The sequence below is a fragment of the Podarcis liolepis genome (genome assembly GCF_965112155.1).
Source record: "Podarcis liolepis genome assembly, chromosome: 7".
Classification (NCBI taxonomy): Eukaryota; Metazoa; Chordata; class Lepidosauria; order Squamata; family Lacertidae; genus Podarcis; species Podarcis liolepis.
Genome location: NC_139561.1, coordinates 78,419,951 through 78,440,953, shown reverse-complemented (window position 1 = coordinate 78,440,953; position 21,003 = coordinate 78,419,951). Strand labels below are relative to the sequence as shown.

General features: G+C 46.5%; 1 protein-coding gene across 8 annotated transcripts in view; it reads left to right on the top strand.

Annotated features, from left to right (window-relative positions):
- The window catches only part of PHLDB3 (pleckstrin homology like domain family B member 3), a 37,139-nt gene that overhangs the window by 14,455 nt on the left and 1,681 nt on the right, over positions 1 to 21,003 (top strand). For 2 of the 8 annotated variants that reach the window (XM_083515512.1, XM_083515513.1), the window contains exons 3-15: positions 1,043 to 1,183; positions 1,594 to 1,731; positions 4,251 to 4,379; positions 5,118 to 5,273; positions 6,090 to 6,200; positions 7,097 to 7,183; positions 9,256 to 9,354; positions 11,167 to 11,260; positions 12,454 to 12,622; positions 14,028 to 14,115; positions 15,549 to 15,605; positions 18,062 to 18,281; positions 20,163 to 20,248. In XM_083515512.1, coding sequence (XP_083371638.1) covers positions 1,043 to 1,183; positions 1,594 to 1,731; positions 4,251 to 4,379; positions 5,118 to 5,273; positions 6,090 to 6,200; positions 7,097 to 7,183; positions 9,256 to 9,354; positions 11,167 to 11,260; positions 12,454 to 12,622; positions 14,028 to 14,115; positions 15,549 to 15,605; positions 18,062 to 18,281; positions 20,163 to 20,248 — 1,575 coding nt within the window. Of the gene's footprint in view, positions 1 to 1,042; positions 1,184 to 1,590; positions 1,732 to 4,250; positions 4,380 to 5,117; positions 5,274 to 6,089; positions 6,201 to 7,096; positions 7,184 to 9,255; positions 9,355 to 11,166; positions 11,261 to 12,453; positions 12,623 to 14,027; positions 14,116 to 15,548; positions 15,606 to 18,061; positions 18,282 to 20,162; positions 20,249 to 21,003 lie in introns of all 8 variants that reach the window. The other 6 variants (XM_083515510.1, XM_083515511.1, XM_083515514.1 and 3 more) reach the window with 3 other exon arrangements.

Genomic DNA, 21,003 nt, shown 5'->3' with positions numbered 1-21,003 from the left:
TTCCTAATGTTTAGGTGGAATCTTCCTTCTTGTAGTTTGGATCCATTGCTCCGTGTCCGCTTCTCTGGAGCAGCAGAAAACAACCTTTCTCCCTCCTCTATGTGACATCCTTTTATATATTTAAACATGGCTATCATATCACCCCTTAACCTCCTCTTCTCCAGGCTAAACATGCCCAGCTCCCTTAGCCGTTCCTCATAAGGCATCGTTTCCAGGCCTTTGACCATTTTGGTTGCCCTCCTCTGGACACGTTCCAGTTTGTCAGTGTCCTTCTTGAACTGTGGTGCCCAGAACTGGACACAGTACTCCAGGTGAGGTCTGACCAGAGCAGAATACAGTGGCACTATTACTTCCCTTGATCTAGATGCTATACTCCTATTGATGCAGCCCAGAATTGCATTGGCTTTTTTAGCTGCCGTGTCACACTGTTGGCTCATGTCAAGTTTGTGGTCAACCAAGACTCCTAGATCCTTTTCACATGTACTGCTCTCAAGCCAGGTGTCACCCATCTTGTATTTGTGCCTCTCATTTTTTTTGCCCAAGTGCAATACTTTACATTTCTCCCTATTAAAATTCATCTTGTTTGTTTTTGCCCAGTTCTCTAATCTGTCAAGGTCGTTTTGAAGTGTGATCCTGTCCTCTGGGGTGTTAGCCACCCCTCCCAGTTTGGTGTCATCTGCAAATTTGATCAGGATGCCCTTGATTTTAATTTATTCCAGTTCATCAAGACCAGTCTTCTTGCCGTAGTAAGGGCACGTAGATTCCATGTGTTGCGTATATAATTCAAAAGGATATTTTTCCTCTGCAATTTTAAGATTGCTCCATACAGTCATGTTGATTGGCTCTATTACCTCCTGCCAGAATTTTTAGGACATTGTACAAATGTATGTTTTAGCTGACACATCTTCAGCAGCTAGATATAGGCCCTTCTTAAGCTCTTACGGCGAGGGGTTCAGAACCACCCACAGGGTTTTGTTTGTGCGAACGCAGCCTGCACGCGTACACGCAAACCCTGATTTATATATCATGTTTCCCTTCCCAGTACGAGAGTCCCCAAACAGGAAGAATTGGCTGCAGCACGAAGGAGAAGCAGCTGCGGCCAACTCATGCTGTGAGCAAGATCTCGGCTCTTGAGAATCGGATCAAGGACCTGCACCACCGGAAGAAGGAGGTGAACATTGAGGTACGCCTCAGTCTCCTACAATCCCCTCCCTGTTTCGCGAGGAAAGGGGTGTCTGATGGATGACAATTGGCACCTGTAAAACCGGTATGGTGGAGGCGCCACACCCAGGCAGGTGGGGAAAGGCTTGAGGCACGTCACAGATACATAGAGAGCAGGACCTGCTGGTTCTACAGAACGGGGCATCCCTCGCCGCACGGTGTTTAGTTCCCAAGGTGCTCTCAGGAGCGTTCTCTAATGGTCAGATCGGATCAGGGGAGCCTGGAAGTTAGAACTTCCCCTGCGTTCCTCGATTGCTCTTATCCCATGATTCCACTTGCCCGTCTGCCCCCTGGTGGTTGTGTAGAGGTTGGCCGGCCGCCAGTCAGGATGTTTGGGCACCTCGCCTCTGACATGGCCCCCTTCCCCAGCAGATGGACCTGGAAGGAGCCTTGTTGCAAGGAGAACTGAAGGAGGAGAGGCAGGAGCTGAGAAGGGAAGAGGAGCAGCTGCTGGAGCTGCAGAAGCGCCTCGTGGAGACAGAGCGCAGGTGCCACGCCGAAAGAGAGAAGGTGAGGCCTCCTCTCTTAAGTCTTTCTCTCGTCAGCCTCCAGGGGCCTCTTCAGGCTGGCGATTTATTGCGGGTGTGTTTTGCAACACGCTTTCATTTGTTCAGAGGTCTCCTTGGATGCCTCTGCATGATTGCTGTCCGGAAGGATGGAATTGCAACAAAAGTGGGGCAAAAATCAGCCAGGACATATGATTGCAGAGTTGGAAGGGACCCCAAGGGTCATCTAGCCGAACCCCCCATGCAATGCATGAACATTTGTTATGTGATTTTAGTAGAAAGTTGCAGGATATGCACTGATTGGAAGCAAAACAGTGTGACCTCCCTGAAACTTTTTGCGAGTGTAAACAGTATTGAAAGTCAGATCATGTGTGGTCGCCCAGATAGCATCATCCTGACCTGATGATGAATGGCACAGATAGGATGGGTAGGATCACACCCTTTCTCTGCCAGCTCTGTTTTCCCTGCTTGGTACCTCTTCCAGTTGGATGAATCTTCCCTCCTGTGTGATGGTGTAAAGGTCCATCAGGACTGTGGGAAGGTAAGGGAAGTTCTGCATTCTTCATCTCCCTGCAACCCCCCTTCTGCTGCTCAGTTGATTGGTGAACAGGTGAAAAAAGGTGGTGGAGGATGGACTGCAGAAAAAAAATAATCTGTATCTGGAGCCTCCTGTCCTTCTTACTGCTCTGCTGATCAGTGGGAGGATATGTTGTGAGTCATGTAAGATCAAGCAGTGGTCCAGAAGCAGCCTGGGCAGCAGACCAATTGCACACCTCTGACCAGAGAATGTGCAAAATGTAGTTGACATATGCACATTCCCCAAGGGCAGTTGGCAAGTATGTCTGTTGATGGGAAATGTACATTACTGCCTCTTCTTGGAAAGATTATATACACATTCCCCATGAGGCCTGGTGAATGTGCACAATGGCCAGTTGCTATGCACATTAACCTCTCAGTGCACATTCCCTTTAAAACACACACACACACACACACACACGTTATGGATATATATACCTTCCACTCAAGGTAACAGTTTATACGTCTGATGAAGTGCACTGTCGTCCAGGAAAGCTTATGCCATAATAAATTTGTTAGCCTTTAAAGTGCCACGAGGCTCTTTGTATTTTGAGATTGAAACTGAAATTCAAAGGCTTTCTCATCATCTCTTTTGTTATTCTCCACTTTGGCCTTTTAGTGTTATATAATAAAGCAAAGCTTAAGGAGACAGAATAGCAGTGTTTGGCCAAATGAAAACAAAACCCCACCACACCAAACACAGAATGGAGGAAGGACTGTAGCCCATTGGTAGAACATTTGCCTTACATGCACAAGGTCCCGGGTTCAATTCCTGGCATCTCCAGGTAGGGCTGGCAAAACTCCTGCCTGAAACCCTAGAGAGCCACTGCCGATCAATACAATACAATACAATACAATACAATACAATACAATACAATACAATACAATACAATACTGGGCTAGATAAACCAGTGTAAGGCAGCTGTCTATATTCCTACTTATGTTTTTTCTTGTCCTAGACTCAGAGAACTTAAAGTAGGAAGGGAACCCAGGGGTCATCTAGCTCAACCCCCTGCAATGCAGGCCACCCCCATTGTCTCCCTGCTTGTCTTAGGTCTCTCAGCTTTTTGTGTGTGTGGTAGGGGGGAGAAATGGCAAATGGTTGCGTCCTGCCCTGAGATCATTTATGATGACAGGTGCAATAGATATTTTCTTCCTATATAAATAAAAACACAATGCTGTCATCAAGTAGCCCACATCACAGGACTTCTGCATAACAACAACAAGCTGTCGCCAGGAATATATATGCGTCAAAAGCTGTCCTTCCGAAATCTTCAAAAGTACCTGTAATTAAATAGTGCAAGGAACTTAACGGGTAGCTGACATACAGGAGGGCGCTAAATCTTCACCTTGATGTCCAAAGTCTGCTTCTAGCAGAGCACAACACCTTGGTGATGAGCTGGGAGGTCAAAGTGCCTGAAACAGTGAGGAATAACAGCACAGCAAGAAGGAAGAGAACACAGGGAAGGAGGAAAATGTTGATTACTTAGCAACTAGATATACCTTTCCATTCCCCAGTGGGAGAAGAGGAAGGGCCATAGCTCAGCGGTAGAGCATCTGCTTTGCATGCAGAAGGTCTCAGGTTCGAATTCCAGCATCTTCAGGTAGGACTGGGAGGACACCTGGAAAACCACTGCTGGGCAATGTGTCTGACTTAGCACAAGGCAGTTTCCAAACTTCCCATGCTGGCAAAAGTGATGGGCAGACTGAATCCAGGTGACCCTGCCCTGAACTGCACTCCTGCCTGCACTCTGAAGTGTTGCAGCCTGGACTTCGCCTTTATTTCATCAGTGAGAACTTGGCCTCCCAAGCGGCACTTATCGCAGCGCCGATCACAGTTGGGAAAGGAACGCCTAATCTGTTAACTTGCTAGGTGGAGCAAAAGCGGCTGGATATTTGCTGCCCATGGAGATGTAGTAATGCTCTCCCTGCCCTCTTTTTTGGCAGGAGAAGGTGCGGCTGCAGAGAGAGCGTCACAAGGTAGAGGAGCTGCAGCGGCAGCACGCTGAATCACAGATCCACCTGGACAACCAGCCCGAATCCATGCGGGAACGGATGCAGAAGCAGCTTCAGGAGGTGAGTGTGCAGCAAGGAGCTGCCAGAAGCAGGTCTGGTATGGCGGCGTGCGAAAAGCAGGTCAGATCGTGTGATTTCTCTCTTTGGTTGCTACCACTTCAGATTGCAAGTGGGGCAGATGGTGCGATTTGAAGGCATGCATCAAACACTCTGCTTATAGGAAGATAGGCATCAGGGAGAGAAGGGCTGTAGCCTAGACTTTTAGGGAAGGGCAGTGGTTCACTGGCAGAACACATGCGTGCAAAAGATCACAGGTTCAACCCCCAGTGTCTCCAGGTACGGTTGGGAGACACCTCCTGCCTTGGGGAGCTGCTGCCAGTCAGTGTGGGTCGTGCTGAGCTTGATGTATAAGGCAGCAGCTCCTTGTGTTTGCATGTTTGTAATAGGGTTCTCTGTGCCGTGTGCATTTAAAAATGTGGTTTCTCCCAACCTACGATCTCAAGTGGTGAAATCTAGGACAGGCTCCCCTAATTAGGGGGCTTTGAATTGCTATCAGCCCCCAATACCACAGCTGGGTTGGGTGGGAGTTGTGGTCCAAAACATCTGGAAGGCACCAGGAGGTTGGGGAAGGCTGCTCTCCACAATGTAGGCCTAAAAAAATCCAAGCCAGGAAGAAACTTCTACTGGCTTGCAAATTGTGGGAATCTGGCAGGTAGCATAAGTTCCCTGACCACTGGGTCCTTCTGGCAATAAGCGATGGGACCCAGAAGTCTATCTTGACTCTGGTTCTCTATCCAGACGTCTGAGATGCTAGATGGAGCCCTGAGATGCTATGAAGATCTGGAGTTCCAGCAATTGGAGCGGGAAAGCCGGTTGGAAGAGGAGAAGGAGGCCATCTGCCAGGCTCTGGCCCAAGAGATCACTCAGCTGCAGAACAGCATCAACCAAAGGAAGGTAAGTGGCAGTCCTGATGACCCATAAATACAGTTCCAGGGTTTGTCTCACTCTATAGTAGCCTTCTTTGACCTGGGGCCCTGACAGTGCTGTAGTGTTTTTCTTTTCAGGATGAGGAGGGACATTCCTATCCTGCCATTTTCATGTGCGCAGCATTTATTTCTTACACATTTATTCTTTAAAAAGTAGCATGGGTGGTTTTTTGTGTGCTCCAGGCTGCTATGCCAAGGCAGCGACAAACGGATCTGGTACTTCTGTTTACCTTTTGTTTTCTTTTGACTGCACACTTAAATCTGGTCCAATGAGTAGATCAACCAACTGAAATTTTAGTTGCTCAATTGATGCAGGAGTCACCTTTGAACTAGTGGTGCCAACTTTTAATCAGAGGGATCAAGACTTAGAGGCTCTTAAGTATATTTTTGAAGGGTGTTATTTGTCTTTCTTTTCCTGCTGTGATATGTATAAAATAAAGGATGAAAAAGAAGATGGCCCTTCCTTTCAATAAAGTAGCATTGTTAAACTGTAGGTGGGCACGCAATTCACCTGTCCACCATTTGTTTTCTAAAAAAGATCCATGTTTAGCTTGGGGTATTCTGCACACGTGATAGTTAAATCTGTGAAAAAGCAGATAAGTCATCAGCTAAGCGTTATTTAATTAGTCAATTAGTCAATAACCTTGGGGTTGTGTTTTTGCTTCTACTGCACCTGACCACGACACAAGAGGGGCTCCCTGTGTATAATTATCCTAGGTGCAATAGAGCTCTGTGTTGCCCTGAAGTCTGAGGATTCTAACCAGGTTCTCTCCCCTGTATCCAGAGGACGGTGCAGAGGCTGGAAGGACAGGCCCGTTTGACACAGGAGCAAATGGTGGGCGAGAGCCAGCGATTTGCGCAAGAGAAAGGCGAGGCCGTCAGGAATCTCAACGCGGTAAGGAATTCCCAGGAATCTTGGCGCAGCAAGGAATTTCTGGCTGAAAGCCAGGAAAACACCCAGGATCCCAGGTTCCCTGTTCTCCCACACCAGTCCACTTCTCATGCCCAACGATAACAACTAATGCAAAGTCTTGCTTTCAGTTCCCTGCCACTAAGCTTCTTACTGGGCATGTAAACCAGAGGTTTTGGCTCCTAGGCTTCAGTGGTGGCTGGTTCCCATTGGGACTCAGTGGGGCAGAAGACAAGGAAACCCAACAGCAGGTGGCGCTAGACCCAATGGCAATGGAAGAGACCAGGGGTTTTATTGTGAGGAGGGAGGGCACTAAATACACCGTGAAGCTATTCTCATACCTTCCAACACGTCAAGGTGAAAAACCAGGGTGTGTGTTCATGTGAAGTCACGTTACGTGCATGAGATTGGGTCCCTGAAAGACACAGTTTTTCCAGGGCTGTCCTCCTGCATATTTTGGGGTGCTGAGTGAGATCATAGCCCCCCAAAAGCGTTGCAAGATTATGGCACCCAAAACAAGCACTGTGTTCTCACAATTTTTGGGGGGTATTCCAGTTTTACTGGGACAGTTGAAGAGTACCTATTCTTTGTGGGTGAACAGACAGTAGGAAGACGTGGGGTGGTGGGAGGAGGGGAAATGAATGGGGCACCAGATCCGTTTATGGGTCAAGCTGACCTGAAGCAACATTTGCAACTGGACTTTGCCTGTCTACAAAACTGACTTGTTGTCGAAACAAAATAAAAAAATTCCATCCAGTAGCACCTTAGAGACCAACTAAGTTTGTTATTGGTATGAGCTTTTGTGTGCATGCACACTTCTTCAAATACACTGAAACAGAAGTCACCAGACCCTTATATATGACTTGTCGTTCTCGGTGTAGGAGAAAAATCGCCTAATGGACATGGACCCGGAGTATTCGGAGGATGGGGGAGAGGACTCCTCTGAAAGTAAGCAGGGTGTCACTCAGGTAAGCCCTTTCAGGTGCTCCCTTTTGTCTCTCCATCCACCAGTGTCCATCCAAGACCAAATCCGCTTCCAGATGGCCTGCTTATTGAGTTGTCATTCTGATTTGTGTGCATAAAGTTTTGTGGGGAGGTTATAGGGTTTCTTGAGCATTCGTTCTGATTTATTTTACAGGGATGTTTTGCAACATTACCTTGAGCAAATGTTATTTATTCCCCGCCTTCTGGTGCATTTCTTCATCATTTTCCTTACTGTAAAAAGTCCAGTTGTTTTTGGGAAAGGGTTTGTTTTACAAGAGCTCCAAATGTATTTTAATAGTGCGACTGGTGATGGGATCCCACCTGCAAATTAGTGACAGTATGAGAGTGACCCAAGTTTCCCATCAACCAGGATTGTGTGTGTGTTTTTGTTGCTGCTGTATAACAGGCAGAAATTCAACATTCCTCCAGCCTAGCGATCTCACATTTTAAAACATTGGCATTGAAGTATTTGCATGGCTGTTTTAATTCCTGCTTTAATCTGTGCATTGTGTTAATGTATTTCTTTTAATTGATCTGATCTTACGTTTTTATTATTGCTGTGTTTTAGATTGCATAATAATAATAATAATAATAATAATAATAATAATAATAATTTATTTATTATTTATACCCCGCCCATCTGGCTGGGCCTCCCCAGCCACTCTGGGCAGCTTCCAAAAGAATATTAAAATACTATAATACATCAAACATTAAAAGCTTCCCGAAACAGGGCTGCCTTCAGATGTCTTCTAAAAGCCTGGTAGTTGTTGTTCTCTTTAAACTACTCCGGGATGAATATTATTATTTATTCAAAGTTACTTATTTATTCATTATCTATCTGTGCACCCGACATTCTCAAAGAAGCCCAGGGCTGCAAGTAACCACGGTGTAAAACAATGCAGCGTAAAATAGAATAGAATAAAATAGAATAAAATTAAATGTATTTAAAACAATCTGAAAACATTTTGAAAGGAGTGGCATATAAATAACTTGAATAAATGAATGGTGCAAATCTAAGGGAGGCTGTGCCTGTTGAATTTCTGCCTGTTGCATACAACAGAGAAACCAGGGCAAGAGAGAAGGTACCACTCCTAGTTAGCCCCTTTAGTGCTTGAACCAAACACAAATGCCATGGAGAGGGGGGCAGCCTTCTGAAATTTAAGACTTGGTGAGCTCCAGCATGCTCTTTTTTTTTTTAGTACTCCCCAAAATGTCATCCTTATATTCTTATTCCCTGTTCAATCTGGACTCACCATTTCCACGTGCTGATCTGATTTTCTGCAGAAATGGTAAATCCCTGTTAAACAGGAATACACAATGGAACATCATTTTGAGGAGTCTGTTGTGTGGGCACCAAGCAAAACCTATATTCAAGGGCTAGAGGTGACCCAGAAACTACAAGTAATCCAGAATGTGGCAGCTAGACTGGTGACTGGGAATGGCTGCCGAGACCAGATAACACCAGTCCTGAAAGACCTACATTAGCTCCCAGTACGTTTCTGAGCATAATTCAAAATGTTGGTGCTGACCTTTAAAGCCCTAAACGGCCTCAGCCCAGTATACCTGAAGGAGCGTCTCCATTGTCCATCCCGGACACTGAGGAGGTCCAGCGCTGAGGGTCTTCTGGTGGTTCCCTCCCTGCGAGAAGTGAGGTTACAGGGAACCAGGCAGACGGCCTTCTGGGTAGTGGCGCCCGCCCTGTGGAATGCCCTCCCATCAGATGTCAAAGAGATAAACAACTACCTGACTTTTAGAAGACATCTGAAGGCAGCCCTGTTTAGGGAAGTTTAACCAGGTTAAATTTGTGCGAGTCAACTCAGCCTCTCCAACCTAGCAGGAGGAGGGCAGGGGAAGCGTGTAAACTACTGTGTATGCTGCCAGACCACATATGAAAGCTTGCTGGGACTGTGCTGAAAAACCTCACACCTTTTTGATTGGTTCTGGTGATAAAAGCAACAGAGGATTGATTTAGTATTTCAGGGGTGGTTTTTTTTTTTTGGGGGGGGGAGAGAAACACCACTTCCATCCTTTTATCTGCGTCTGTCTCTCCCTGCAGCTCACTTTCACCCAAAAGACGGACCGGAAGGTCATTGTGTTGGGTTCCGACCAATCAGACTCCTCCTCCTGTGTCTTCTCCGTCCGCAGTTCTGTCAAGGTCTGTCTTGTCCTGTTGGTCTGTGTTGAATTTCAGTGTCTTATCTTCCTTTTATATGTACAGACATGATTCTGCAGCTGTGCTTCCCCCACCCCAGCCAACCTAGTGCCCTCTGGATGTTAGCAGACTACAACTCCCAAACATTCCATAGGGCACCAGGTTATGTGAGATGTTTGCTGTAGGTCCTTTGGATTTGCATTGTCTTTGATGGGAGAGGCTGGGGCATCTGCATCCTTTCAGGGTGGTGTGGGAGCATGGACCAGCAGTGGAGGCAGCAGATATCAGATGGCTTAACTGCTGCAGTGGAGGGTGGTCTGTTAGGGCAAATGGGACACATTCAGCAACATCAGCCTGCCCTCATCCAGTCCTCACATGCCTGCCTTCTGACTCTGGCTGTGGTTCCACTTCCTGTTGGCCTCCTGCCCTACCAGTTCCAATGGGCACCAGCCACCACTGCAAGGTAGATTCTGGAACAAAGATGGCATAAGAACACAAGTAGAAGCTGCTGGATCAGGCTGGATCCAGCCCAGCTTCCTGTTCTTGCAGTGGAACAAAACCTGCAAACAGGAACCGAGCACAAGAGGACTCTCCCCTCCTGTGGTTTCCAGCTGCTGATGTTCAGAAACATTACTGTCTCCTACTGTGGGGGTAGTGCATAGTGACCGTGGCTAGTAGACATGGCAGTGACTCATGGGGCAAAAGGACAGAGACTTAGGAATATGAGATTGCCCTTTGCTAGGGGAATATTGGGACTGAGCCTTACAAGGCAGGAGGAGGTGAACCAGGAGCCATGAGATCACAGTCAGCCAGTCATGACCAAAGAGCAAATCGCAGCCAGAGGGCGAACCAGAGTCAGGTGCAAGGAGCAAGCTAGGATCAACAAATAACCCATAATTCAGGAGTATGTTATTGCTCAGGCCCTGAGGAGCTCTTGTTGCGAGTCTCAGCCGGCACAGGAAACTCTCTCCCTGGCCAGAGGAATCCAGTGGTCAATCAGGGTAGGTGGAGTCAAAACCTGAAGGCATCTTCACTGCAAAGCTGTCCCCTGGGGTTTTAATGGATCATTCTATGGGGGTACTTCACACACTAAGTTCCAGCACCTCTCTCTGGCAAGGAATCATTAACCAAACAAGGAGAAAAATAGAAACAAGGGGTTCTTTTCAAAGCAGTGATTTTTGAAGGCCCTGCCTTGGAGAAGCAATTTGTAAACATTGGTTTAGCTGCTGTGGAAGCCCCTGCACACTGTAAAGGATTTGGAGCAAGGGCACCCAGTGGGGTAGGAGAGCTGAAAATAATGCCAATATATTTCCCATCTGGCACCCAATGTGTCCCCTTGGTTTCAGGTAGTATGTGGGCAGACGAGTCTAAAAAGCCCAGGGCACAAATTTTCACAGCCTTCTAGCAGCTGTGGTGGCTCATTTACCAGAAGTGATGTCTTTAGCATTAACTCTGGAAGTGTATACTCGATTCTGACCAAACCAAGCCGCCTGATGTATATTTTGCTCCAAATCCTTGCATTGAAGGAACAAGTTAAGTTAGATGCCACTTATGAGGTTCTAGATAGCCAGCATGGCTAATAGACCCTTCTTCCATGTTGTTGAATCATTCCATCTATTTCTGGTGCTCAAGAGGTAAGTGCTGTTTCTTATGTGTGATGGATTTTACTGGATGTAATTCTCATAAAGTTGCCTAAGAAATTACTAGACAGACAGACGAACAAACAAACAAACGAAAACCTGGCTCTTTTCAAAGCATGAGGGGAGAAGTGGAGTGGGAGCTTTGACCCTAATTCTTCCTGTTTTCTCTGCCCAGGGATCAATTGGATTGCAGAGGACCGCAAGTCTCCCCCGTAGGAGAGGAGAACGCCTCACGGCCAGGACTGCACAGCGCCCCCTCTCCATGCATGGTATGGATTCTTATTATTAATTACCTACCCTTCACCCTAAGGTTCTAGGGTGGGTTACAACAATCAAAGAAGGAGGTGGTCTTTCAGGTATTTGGGGCCTAAGTCAATTACAGCTTTAAACATGAATGTGAGCACCTTGGACTGGGCCCAGAAATGAGCTAGCAACCAGTTATTTGGAGTGGGCAGAAAGCATGAGACAAGGAAAAGGGGAAAATTCAAGGAATACTATTTTTGGAGGTGGTTGGGTAAGGTTCATATACATGACATTTTGCTTGCAGAGGTTGTTGTTATCACTTTAGCACAAAAACTGACTTCTATCCAGTGAAACGAAAAGTACAACACCCATTCCAGTAAACAGTGAATGCTATTCACCTTACCCATTGATGTGAAAAGCCCCTTTCACCTCCAAAAAGTATGAGCCAGTGGTAAACCCATCTCTGCAATCTCTAAGACAGCTTTCCCCAACCTGGTACCCTCCAGGCATTTTAGAATACAACTCCCATCAGCCCCAGCCAGCATGACCCTTGGCAGGGATGATGGGAATTGTAGTCCAAAACAACCTAAAGCCACGATTTTTCCAGGGGGAGGCAACTCTTAGCCTTTCGTCAGCCATTCTTTCACTGATGGCATGGTTTGAACTTCATGGTGGCTGGCAAAAAAACAGACAAACCACAACTAAGCGGTGAACCAAGAGGTTTGAAATAAGATGTTTTACAGGAACTCGGTCTCTTTTATTTAAATGGCGCGGCAGGAAAACACATGGACCTGTTATTTGTTTAGTACATTTATACTCCACTGTTCCTCCAAGCAGCTCAATGTGGTGTGTGCATGGTTCTCCCCTCTCATTTTAACCTCACAACAACCCTGTGAGGTAGGTCAGGTTGAGAGATAGTGACTGGTCCAAGGCTCTCCAGGGAGCATCCTGGCTGGGGTGGGGATTTGAACCCTATGTTGTGGCCAATTATATCCAAAATTAGGATTTCCAGAGGGGGGGGGGTTGGGGGGTTATTGGGCCATAGCTCAGAGAGAGAGAGCATCTACCCTGCATGCAGAATTTCCCAGGTTCAAGTCGTTGCCAATCAGTGTACTGAGCTAGAGGACCAACGGTCCGTTTCACTGTCATCTGTGCCCTGTGTCTTTTGGGAGATGCTGAACCAATCACTTTCCTTGGATTTCCCCCTCTCTCCCTCCAGGTGCTCTGGATCCCAGCATGCTGGCAGCACAGCTCTCAGGTGGGGGCAACAGGCCCTACCTAGGCAGCCCAAACCTGCAATATTCACGACTCAACAACCCCCTCTACCAGCTCCTGGCTGGCCAAGGAGCTGTGGGGCAGCTAGGAGGGTCCAGCCAAGGAGCCTATAGGTGAGCACATCCGTTTTTTCTTAATCTCAGCCTGTCCCAACAAACACCTCCCCAGCTGACAGCTGCATTTTCCTTGGTATGCCGGCCTTCTCCACTCGGCAGGCGCCATTCCATTAGTACATTAAACCATGGGAGTCCACATGAGGCAGTGATGGCCCCAGACTTAGATGGCTTTAAAAGAGGATTGAATAAATTTGTGGAGAATGTCAGCGGCTATGTTCTTTTTAAAAAAATATTTTTTATTAAATTTTCTGTTTTACAATTTAGAATATTCATTTAAACAACCTTAAAATATCAATGACTTCCTTTCTTCTTTTTCTATGGTTCATTTTGCATAACATAAATCCCTGCATATTTTACATAAACCTAACCTTTCAGTATTCCATTATTACATCCATATTTAAACTGTAGAATTTATCTTAATGCTGCCAACATTTTCAAGTGTATACAATTCCCCCCCCAATATATTCAATAAGCATTTTCCAATCTTCTTTAAACGTATGTTCCTTTTGTTCTCTTATTCTATTTGTTAGGTCTGCAAGCTGTGCATATTCCATCAGTTTAAGTTGCCATTCTTCTTTAGTTGGGACCTCGCTTGTTTTCCACTTGGGGGCTGACAAAATATGGGCTGCAGTGGTGGCATACATAAATAACCTTTTTTGGACACCTGGGAAATTTCGTCTGAATTATCCCCAATGAAAAGGACACTGGGGTTGTTGTTGTTTGTTTTTTTAGAAAAGTGCTTTTCAACATTTTTTTTCAATTAATTTTGAATTATTTCCCAAACCTCTTTTACCCTTTTACGGGTCCAACACATATGAAAGAACGTACCCTTAACCTCATTGCATCTCCAACACTTAATCTGATTCAGTCTTACACATCTTAGCAAGTCTCCTTGGCTTGATCAGTGAATATGTTCTTCCCTCCATCCTTTGAGGCAGTATGCCTCTAATACCAATTGTTGAGAATCGCAGGAGGGGAAAGAGCTGTCACACTCATGTCCTGCTGGTGGGTTTCTCCTTTGGTTGGTCACTGTGAGGACAGGATGCTGGACTAGACGGTCCTTTGACCAGAGCCAGCAGGACTCATGAGATCTCCCACTTTCCCTCCTGCGGAAGAGAGAGAGGTGGAGAGAGGCGCTGTGTTTCTTGAAATACTTAGAACTGTGTGTGGCCCTCCAGATGTTGATGCACCACCGCAGGGCAGCCAATGTGGTCCCCTCCAGATGTTTCTGACTACAGCTACAACATTGGCAGTGCTCTCTAGGGCTCATCGGAATTGTGGTCTAGCGACATCTGGAGGGACTAAGCATGTCAGCCAGTCCTGAACTACAGGCTCAGGCTGACACCCTGACATATCTGCTTGTTCACTTCCACTGTCACTAACCAGAAATGTCTCCTGACAGCCTTGGGAACTGTGTCACCCAGTTGGCCGAGATGGAACGGAGGGTGCGGGAGGCCATGGCCGAGAGAGAGCGGCTGCTGCAGGAAAGGGTAAGAAGTCAGATCAACGAATTCCAGGCCAAGATTGTTGGCCTTCCTCTGGTTTCAGAATAATCCCTGGTATTTGGGGTGGGTGGGAAGATGTCACCCATGTATACATACCACAAGTCTCTCCAGTTCTCCCAACACAAACACAAACACGCATTCCCCAAAGTGTAAGAGCATGAGGACCAAGCTAAACATTATGTGCATCGCCTGCATTTTTCTCTGATGTAAAAAGAGCTTGGGGGTGAGACAGAATTTGGTAGGGGCCAAGGCAGTTAATGAACTGACATGCATACCCAGGTCCAGGAAATCTAATGGACCTGACTCCCCCTATTAGCAGCATTATGGGGTTCCGCTGCACAATATCACCCATATACTCTTTGCATTTGAGGCCATAAATGCTAAAGCACCTAAATGCAATTCAGAGTTGTACAGTGGCAGAGCGTCAGGCCAGGGTTGGGAAGATCAGGGTTCAAATCCTCACTTAGCCATGAAGTTCAGGGGGAATCAGACTGCCTGACTACCACTAGATTTGGGTGTGCTCATGGGTGTTGAAGGTAGCAGTTTTCCTTCTGACCTGTCTCTGTCGCAAGAGGCGCCATTTCTGTTCTGCTGCAGTTCGGTTTGCGCCAAATGCTGCTCTCATAGCCTGCTGTTTCATGTAATCTGAGGAATTATTTATGCTAAGCTACGCAACTTTACAACTTTAACATAATTAATGACGTAATGCTTTCTCTGCTATTCGTTTCAATGTAGAGAAAATCATAGAATTGCAGAGTTGGAAGGGACTGCCAAGGGACATCTAGCCCAACCCCCTGGAACGCAGGAATGTCAAAGCATTGTTTAAAAAATAACTAGGAGTTGCATATTGGTTGCTATTCATTAGCTAATGAATAGGCCTCTTAGCCACTTGTTACTGGAAGGGCTCCATGCAACTTGCAGCACATTAAAAAAGAAGAAGAATAGGACTATAAATATATTGTGCCATGAAAACAAAACAAACATAACACAAAACTCCCCAGTAACAGCTGCAGGAAGCCTTGGCGATAGACCATCAAGTCCAGAATCTAACATTAACTAACAGCATCATTGCTCTGCTCAACTCCCTTTTCTTTTCTTGAGACGGAACACCACAACATCTTGTCAGTAGTGAGGTCTAGCCGGTGGGCAGGCAGTGGGGGAAAGCGAACATAAATCAGAGTAACCTCAGTTGCCTGCCATGTGCCTCCGAGGACAAGGAAGTTGCAGGTTTCACTATGTCAGCTCTCTGCTCACGGAGAGAGAGCGCGAGGGGAGGAGTCTGGGAATCCGTTTGGTTTTTATCTTTTGCGGTTTGGGGTTGTGTGCATGTGCCCGTGTGATGTTTGTCTTTTTTGGGGTATGCCTGTGGCTGCTGGCGCTTCGCTGCCTATCGCCTGCTCAACACTCTTTCCTTGCAGGAGGCCAAGAAAGCAGCCGAGGAGGCAAAACGCATGGAGGTGCCCCCATCCACCAAGGTAGGAGAACTTCTGCAAAATCAAAAATGAGCTTTTACGATCCCTTTTCGTCTTTGGATCCCAGCGGGAAGGTGGCTTGAGCTCAAACGGGCTTTGCCAGGTCTAAGCCTAGAGCCTGTTGCAAATTTGCTTCTGGTACGCATCTTGTGAACTGGGAAGGACTTTGAGCATGCACAGAGCGCATTCCGGACAGCTATCCTACACATCAGGGGGGTGGGGAAATGATTTAAGAATAATAATACTTTTATTGTCAATGTACAACCTGTGTACAATGAAATTAATCAAGCCTCCCTCCCGCAAACACTCAATCTCATTGCACTCTGTGTGCTTGTCGCACAACAATTCAGCTTTTTGATCAGAGGAGGTAGCTTCTGTGAACATGTGAGCAAGCCCGTGCTTCTTCCTAAGAGCTGAGTCAAACCAAAGGCTGATCTGCTCTTTGGCATTCTGTTTCCTTCAGTGCCCAATCAGGCATTTATGGGAAACTCACAAGGAGGACAGGAGTGTAAATAACACACTTTCATTCTTGCTGCTTTGCAGCTGGTATTCAGAGCCGAGCTGCAGTTAGCAAATAGAGATCATGGGATCGTAGCCATAGATAGCCTTAGTTTACGTCAGGGGTTCCCAAACTGTGGTCCGTGGACCATGAGTGGCCCAAAAGCATCCTTCAAGTGGTCCGTGGCATGCCCTCATTAAACGCTCACATTGATTTTTCACTATTGCTTCTTTCATTTCTTACATTGTATTTCATGGGATTGCAATTTGAATTCTGTGAAATCAATGTTTCTGTGGCAGACGCTTTATTTCATTTTATTTTTTTAAAATATCTTAATTGGCTTTTTATTTAAGTAGCTCCTGTCCAGAGGTTTAGATGAGAGTCTGTTTCCCAGTGCTGCTTGAAGATGCCAGAAGCAGGGAGATTTTAATTAAGGATGTTTCAATGCCCCAATGGAACTATGACTGTGTATTTTAATTATTTATTGATTTTATAGTATAATAATAATAATAATAATAATAATAATAATAATAGTTGCCCCAGCCACTCTGGGTGGCTTCCAACATATATAAAATCATAATAAAACTATAGAATGCTTCCCTAAGCAAGGTTGTCTCCAGATGTCTTCTAATGGTTATGTAGTTAAATATGACTTTGAAGGCATTTGGCATGTAAGTGGTATGTAAATCAATACATAATAAGAATAACGATAGTAATTATATTGCTCCCTTTGTTTCTTTTATTGTATTACAGTTTGAATTCTATTATAGAGAGATAAACAAAAGTACTTCTTCATGCAGCACATAGTTAACCTGGGGAACTCTCTTCCACAGGAGGCAGTAATGACCAACAACCTGGATGGCTTTAAAAGAGAATTATACAAATTCTTGAAGGAGAAGGCTATCAATGGCTGCTAGCCATGATGGCTGCGCTCTACCTCCCTGGTTGGAGGCAGTAATGCTTCTGAAAATAATAATAATAATAATTTATTTATACCCCACCCATCTGGCTGGGTTTCCACAGCCACTCTGGGTGGCTTCCAACAAAATATTAAAATATAATGGTCTGTTAAACATTAAAAGCTTCCGTAAAGAGGGCTGCCTTCAGATGTCTTCTAAAAGTCTGGTAGTTGTTTTTCTCTTTGACATCTGATGGGAGGGCGTTCTGCAGGGCGGGTGCCACTACTGAGAAGGCCCTCTGCCTGGTTCCCTGTAACTTGGCTTCTCGCAGCGAGGGAACCACCAGATGCTAGAGGGGAGAATGCCCTTTTCCTTTGGTCCAGCTTCCGGGTCTGTCACAGGCATCTGGTTGGCTGTTGTGAGAACAGGATGCTGGCCTAGATGGGCCTGATCCGGCAGCCAAGCTCTTCTTAGGCTCGTTCGTTGTTAAGTATGTATCTCTGCTTTGAAAGGTGCTGCCAATCAAGGTAGGCGAGGCTAGGTCAGGTGGGCTAACTCCAAAAGAAAGCTGGTGGATATATCTGTAATGTTTCACTTAAGGCCAGAATTTCATACCCAAAGTAACATCCCCATTCCTCACCAGAAACGCTGTTTGCATATAGGAAGTGGGGAGAGATGTGTTCTACAAGGCAGTCAAGCTTCAAATGCAAATTCTGCTCAGCTCCCACCCACTAGCCTGAGAACATGAGGCTTCATTATAAGATTGCAAGAACAGCTCTGCCAAAAGTCCATCTAGCCGGTTTCCCGCAGTGACCAGATCAGATACTTACAGTCAACGTTTGCTCACATGCATTTCAAGCTTCTCTTTGCCTCCATAAGGACTAGAAACTTGCTTTGGCGAAAGCATAAAGCCGAGAACCTTAGGAAACTGAATTCTGTGCCCGGTTTGGCTTCTTGCGCTTACATGGTGCAGTCGCAGAGTATAGGCTGCTCCGAACACCCCCCCCCAAAAAAAAACCCCACTTCCAAATTTAACCCTTGCCATGCTTGCTGTCCTGCAGGATCCTAACCCAGCTGAGATCCAGGAGCAAAAACCAGCCACATTCGACCTGCGCAAACACCTGGAGGCATCGGGGCACAGCGTGGACACCTGCTCCCAGGTGCGGGTGACCAACAAGTCCTGCAAAGGCTACCTGGTCAAGATGGGAGGCAGGATCAAGACCTGGAAGAAGCGCTGGTTCACCTTTGACCGTCAGAAACGTGTCCTGGCCTACTATGCAGGTGAGAAGGAGAGTCCACGGCCGCCCGCCATGTACAAAATGCAAAGGAAGCGCTGCTGGATCACGCCAGAAGCCCACCTGGATCAGCACCCTGTTCTCACAGTGGCCTGATCCAACAGGCTGGTCCTGGGAGGTTGCTCCCATTTTTTATGGCTTGGGGGGTGGGGTGGAAGAAAGGCTTTCTCACCTGGGAGCAAAACTCCCAAGCATGCATGAAGTGCATGCAAAAATGTCCATAGAGTCAGAATTGTAGAGCTGGAAGGGGCCATGAGGGTTCATCTAGTCTGACCCCCTGTAATACAGGGATCTTTTGCCCAATGTGGGACTTGAACCCATGACCCTGACATTAAGAGTCTTATGCTGCATTTACAGAGCTGTCCAACTTGAAATAAATGTTCTCTGGAGAAATGAAAAGCAAAAATAAAATTGGATGTATTTATTTCATTTGCAATGGCACGCGGGTGGCGCTGTGGTCTAAAGCCTAGGGCTTGCTGATTGGAAGGTCAGCGGTTCGAATCCCTGCAATGGGGTGAGCTCCCGTTGTTCAGTCGCTGCTCTTGCCAACCAAGCAGTTCGAAAGCATGTCAAAGTGCAAATAGATAAATAGGTACCACTCCGGCGGGAAGGTAAATAGCATTTCCGTGTGCTGCTCTGGTTTGCCAGAAGCGGCTCAGTCATGCTGGCCGCATGACCCGGAAGCTGTCTGGGGACAAATGCCGGCTCCCTCAGCCTATAGAGCGAGATGAGCGCTGCAACCCCAGAGTCGTCCGCTATTGGACCTAACGGTCAGGGGTACCTTTACCTTTATTTCATTTGCATGCAGAGATTTAAAAGACTGGCACCTTTTAGAGGATGGGGTGAGCCTGCTGATTAGCTACTTGGGTGGGGGTTGCTCACCTGTTATCAGAACCTGCTGCTTGGAATGGCTCTTGGCTCCCCCAGTTCTGAAAGCTATGTACTGTTGGAGTACAGTTGCTCTGCCTGCAGAAGGTCCCTGGTTTAATTTCTCCCTTGCATTTCCATTCAAAGGGGTCTCATGCAGCAGAAATAGGAAAGAGAGCTGTTGCCAGCCAGTGCAGCAAGTTTAAGGCTCAATGGGCAGACTTAGAGCCAAACTGCATGTGGTGTTAGTCATATGAGCAGCCTTTTCTTCTTTCAGAAATTGACAGTGCATGGCTCCAATCTGGATCAGGACCTTGGGGTGGGCTTTATCCCTTTGACTCTGCCACAGCACTGATCCAGATCCTGCGCAATTTGTGTTGTGGGGTGGGGTGGCAGAAGCATCCATTTATTGCAACAAAGCACCTTCCTTTGATCTCGAAAGTCTGTACACAACATTAATCTCCCCAGGCTGATTGAAGCTCAAACCGCTGGTATGTGTAGAACATACAAATCAAGTCTGTTTGCATATTTCTTATTTGCGTGTGAGAATTTGCATATAAGTATAAAAAATGAAAATCATCATCCATGGGGAAAGCAAGTTGCTAACAAAAATGAAATATACTGGAAAGCATATTCATCTCCCTCTCAGCCTCTTGAATTTCACGAGGCTTCCTCTCTTAAGCCTCCATTCACTTGATTCACATCCATAAGGACTAGAAACTCTCTCTTTAAAATAAAATAATAAAAATGAAGAAATTAAAGTTTTGCAGTCTGCAACCCAGTACTATTTTCCCCAAGGAATTGCAACTGTCATCCAATCCTGGAATGTCTGAGATTCCCTTAGAGAATGCCTCTATGCTTGTGTTGGGGTCAATGTGGAGGGGTCAATGTGGAGGGGTCAATGTGATGTGCCTGAGAAATTCATGCCTGTCCTCTGTTTGGTATTTCTCCTGCTGCTCTTAGCTTCCTAATGTGCCCCTCTGCTTCTTTCTCATTGCAGACAAAGAGGAGACCAAGCTTAAAGGTGTCATTTACTTCCAGGCCATCGAAGAGGTATACTACGACCACCTCCGCAGTGCTTTCAAGGTACCAAAAAGCACAGACCCCCCCCTTAAAACTCTCTTCACCGTGAAATCCCCTGATGCAGAGCATAGTTGGAACTAGCTGCCACAGGAAGCAGCGATAGCCACCAGCTCCTATGGTTTTAAAAGGGGATGAGACAAATTCGTGGAGGAGAGGGCTATCAGTGGCTTTAATAGCCATTTGGAGGCAGTAACACTTCTGGAAACAGCAGAGGGGAGAGTGTTTTTGTGCTTGGGGGACTCTGGCTGGCCCCTGTGAGAATAGGACGCTGGACCACGTGGGCTGCAGATTCTTATGTTACTAAGTTCCATCACGGGCAAAATTCTGGGGCCCACATGCCAGCATTGGGCAGGACCGGGGGGGGGGAGTGGGTGGAGCCACAGGTGTGACCCTTAACCTTTGCATACCGTAGCAGGTGGCATCTCTCCATCCAGGCAAACGGCAGCCAAATATCACCATTTAAAGACACAATTCAAGGACACCATTCCAGCCACACAAAAGCACATCAGGAAGCCATGGAGCAGGGGTCATTGAGGAGTGTAGATCTGGGGGTGAAGGGTTTATAAACTGGGAAGAGTTCCTGGGTTCCTTTGGGTAGGATAATAAACAAACAAATGGACACATTCCAGCTAAGCAAAAACCACCCAAGGACAGTGTGAAGCTGGGCAAATGGGGGTGTGGGTGACCTAGGGAGAATCCCGGGGTGAAATAAGAGAGGCTAGGTGAGCCGCTTTCAGTTCCTTGCCCCTTAGCTACCC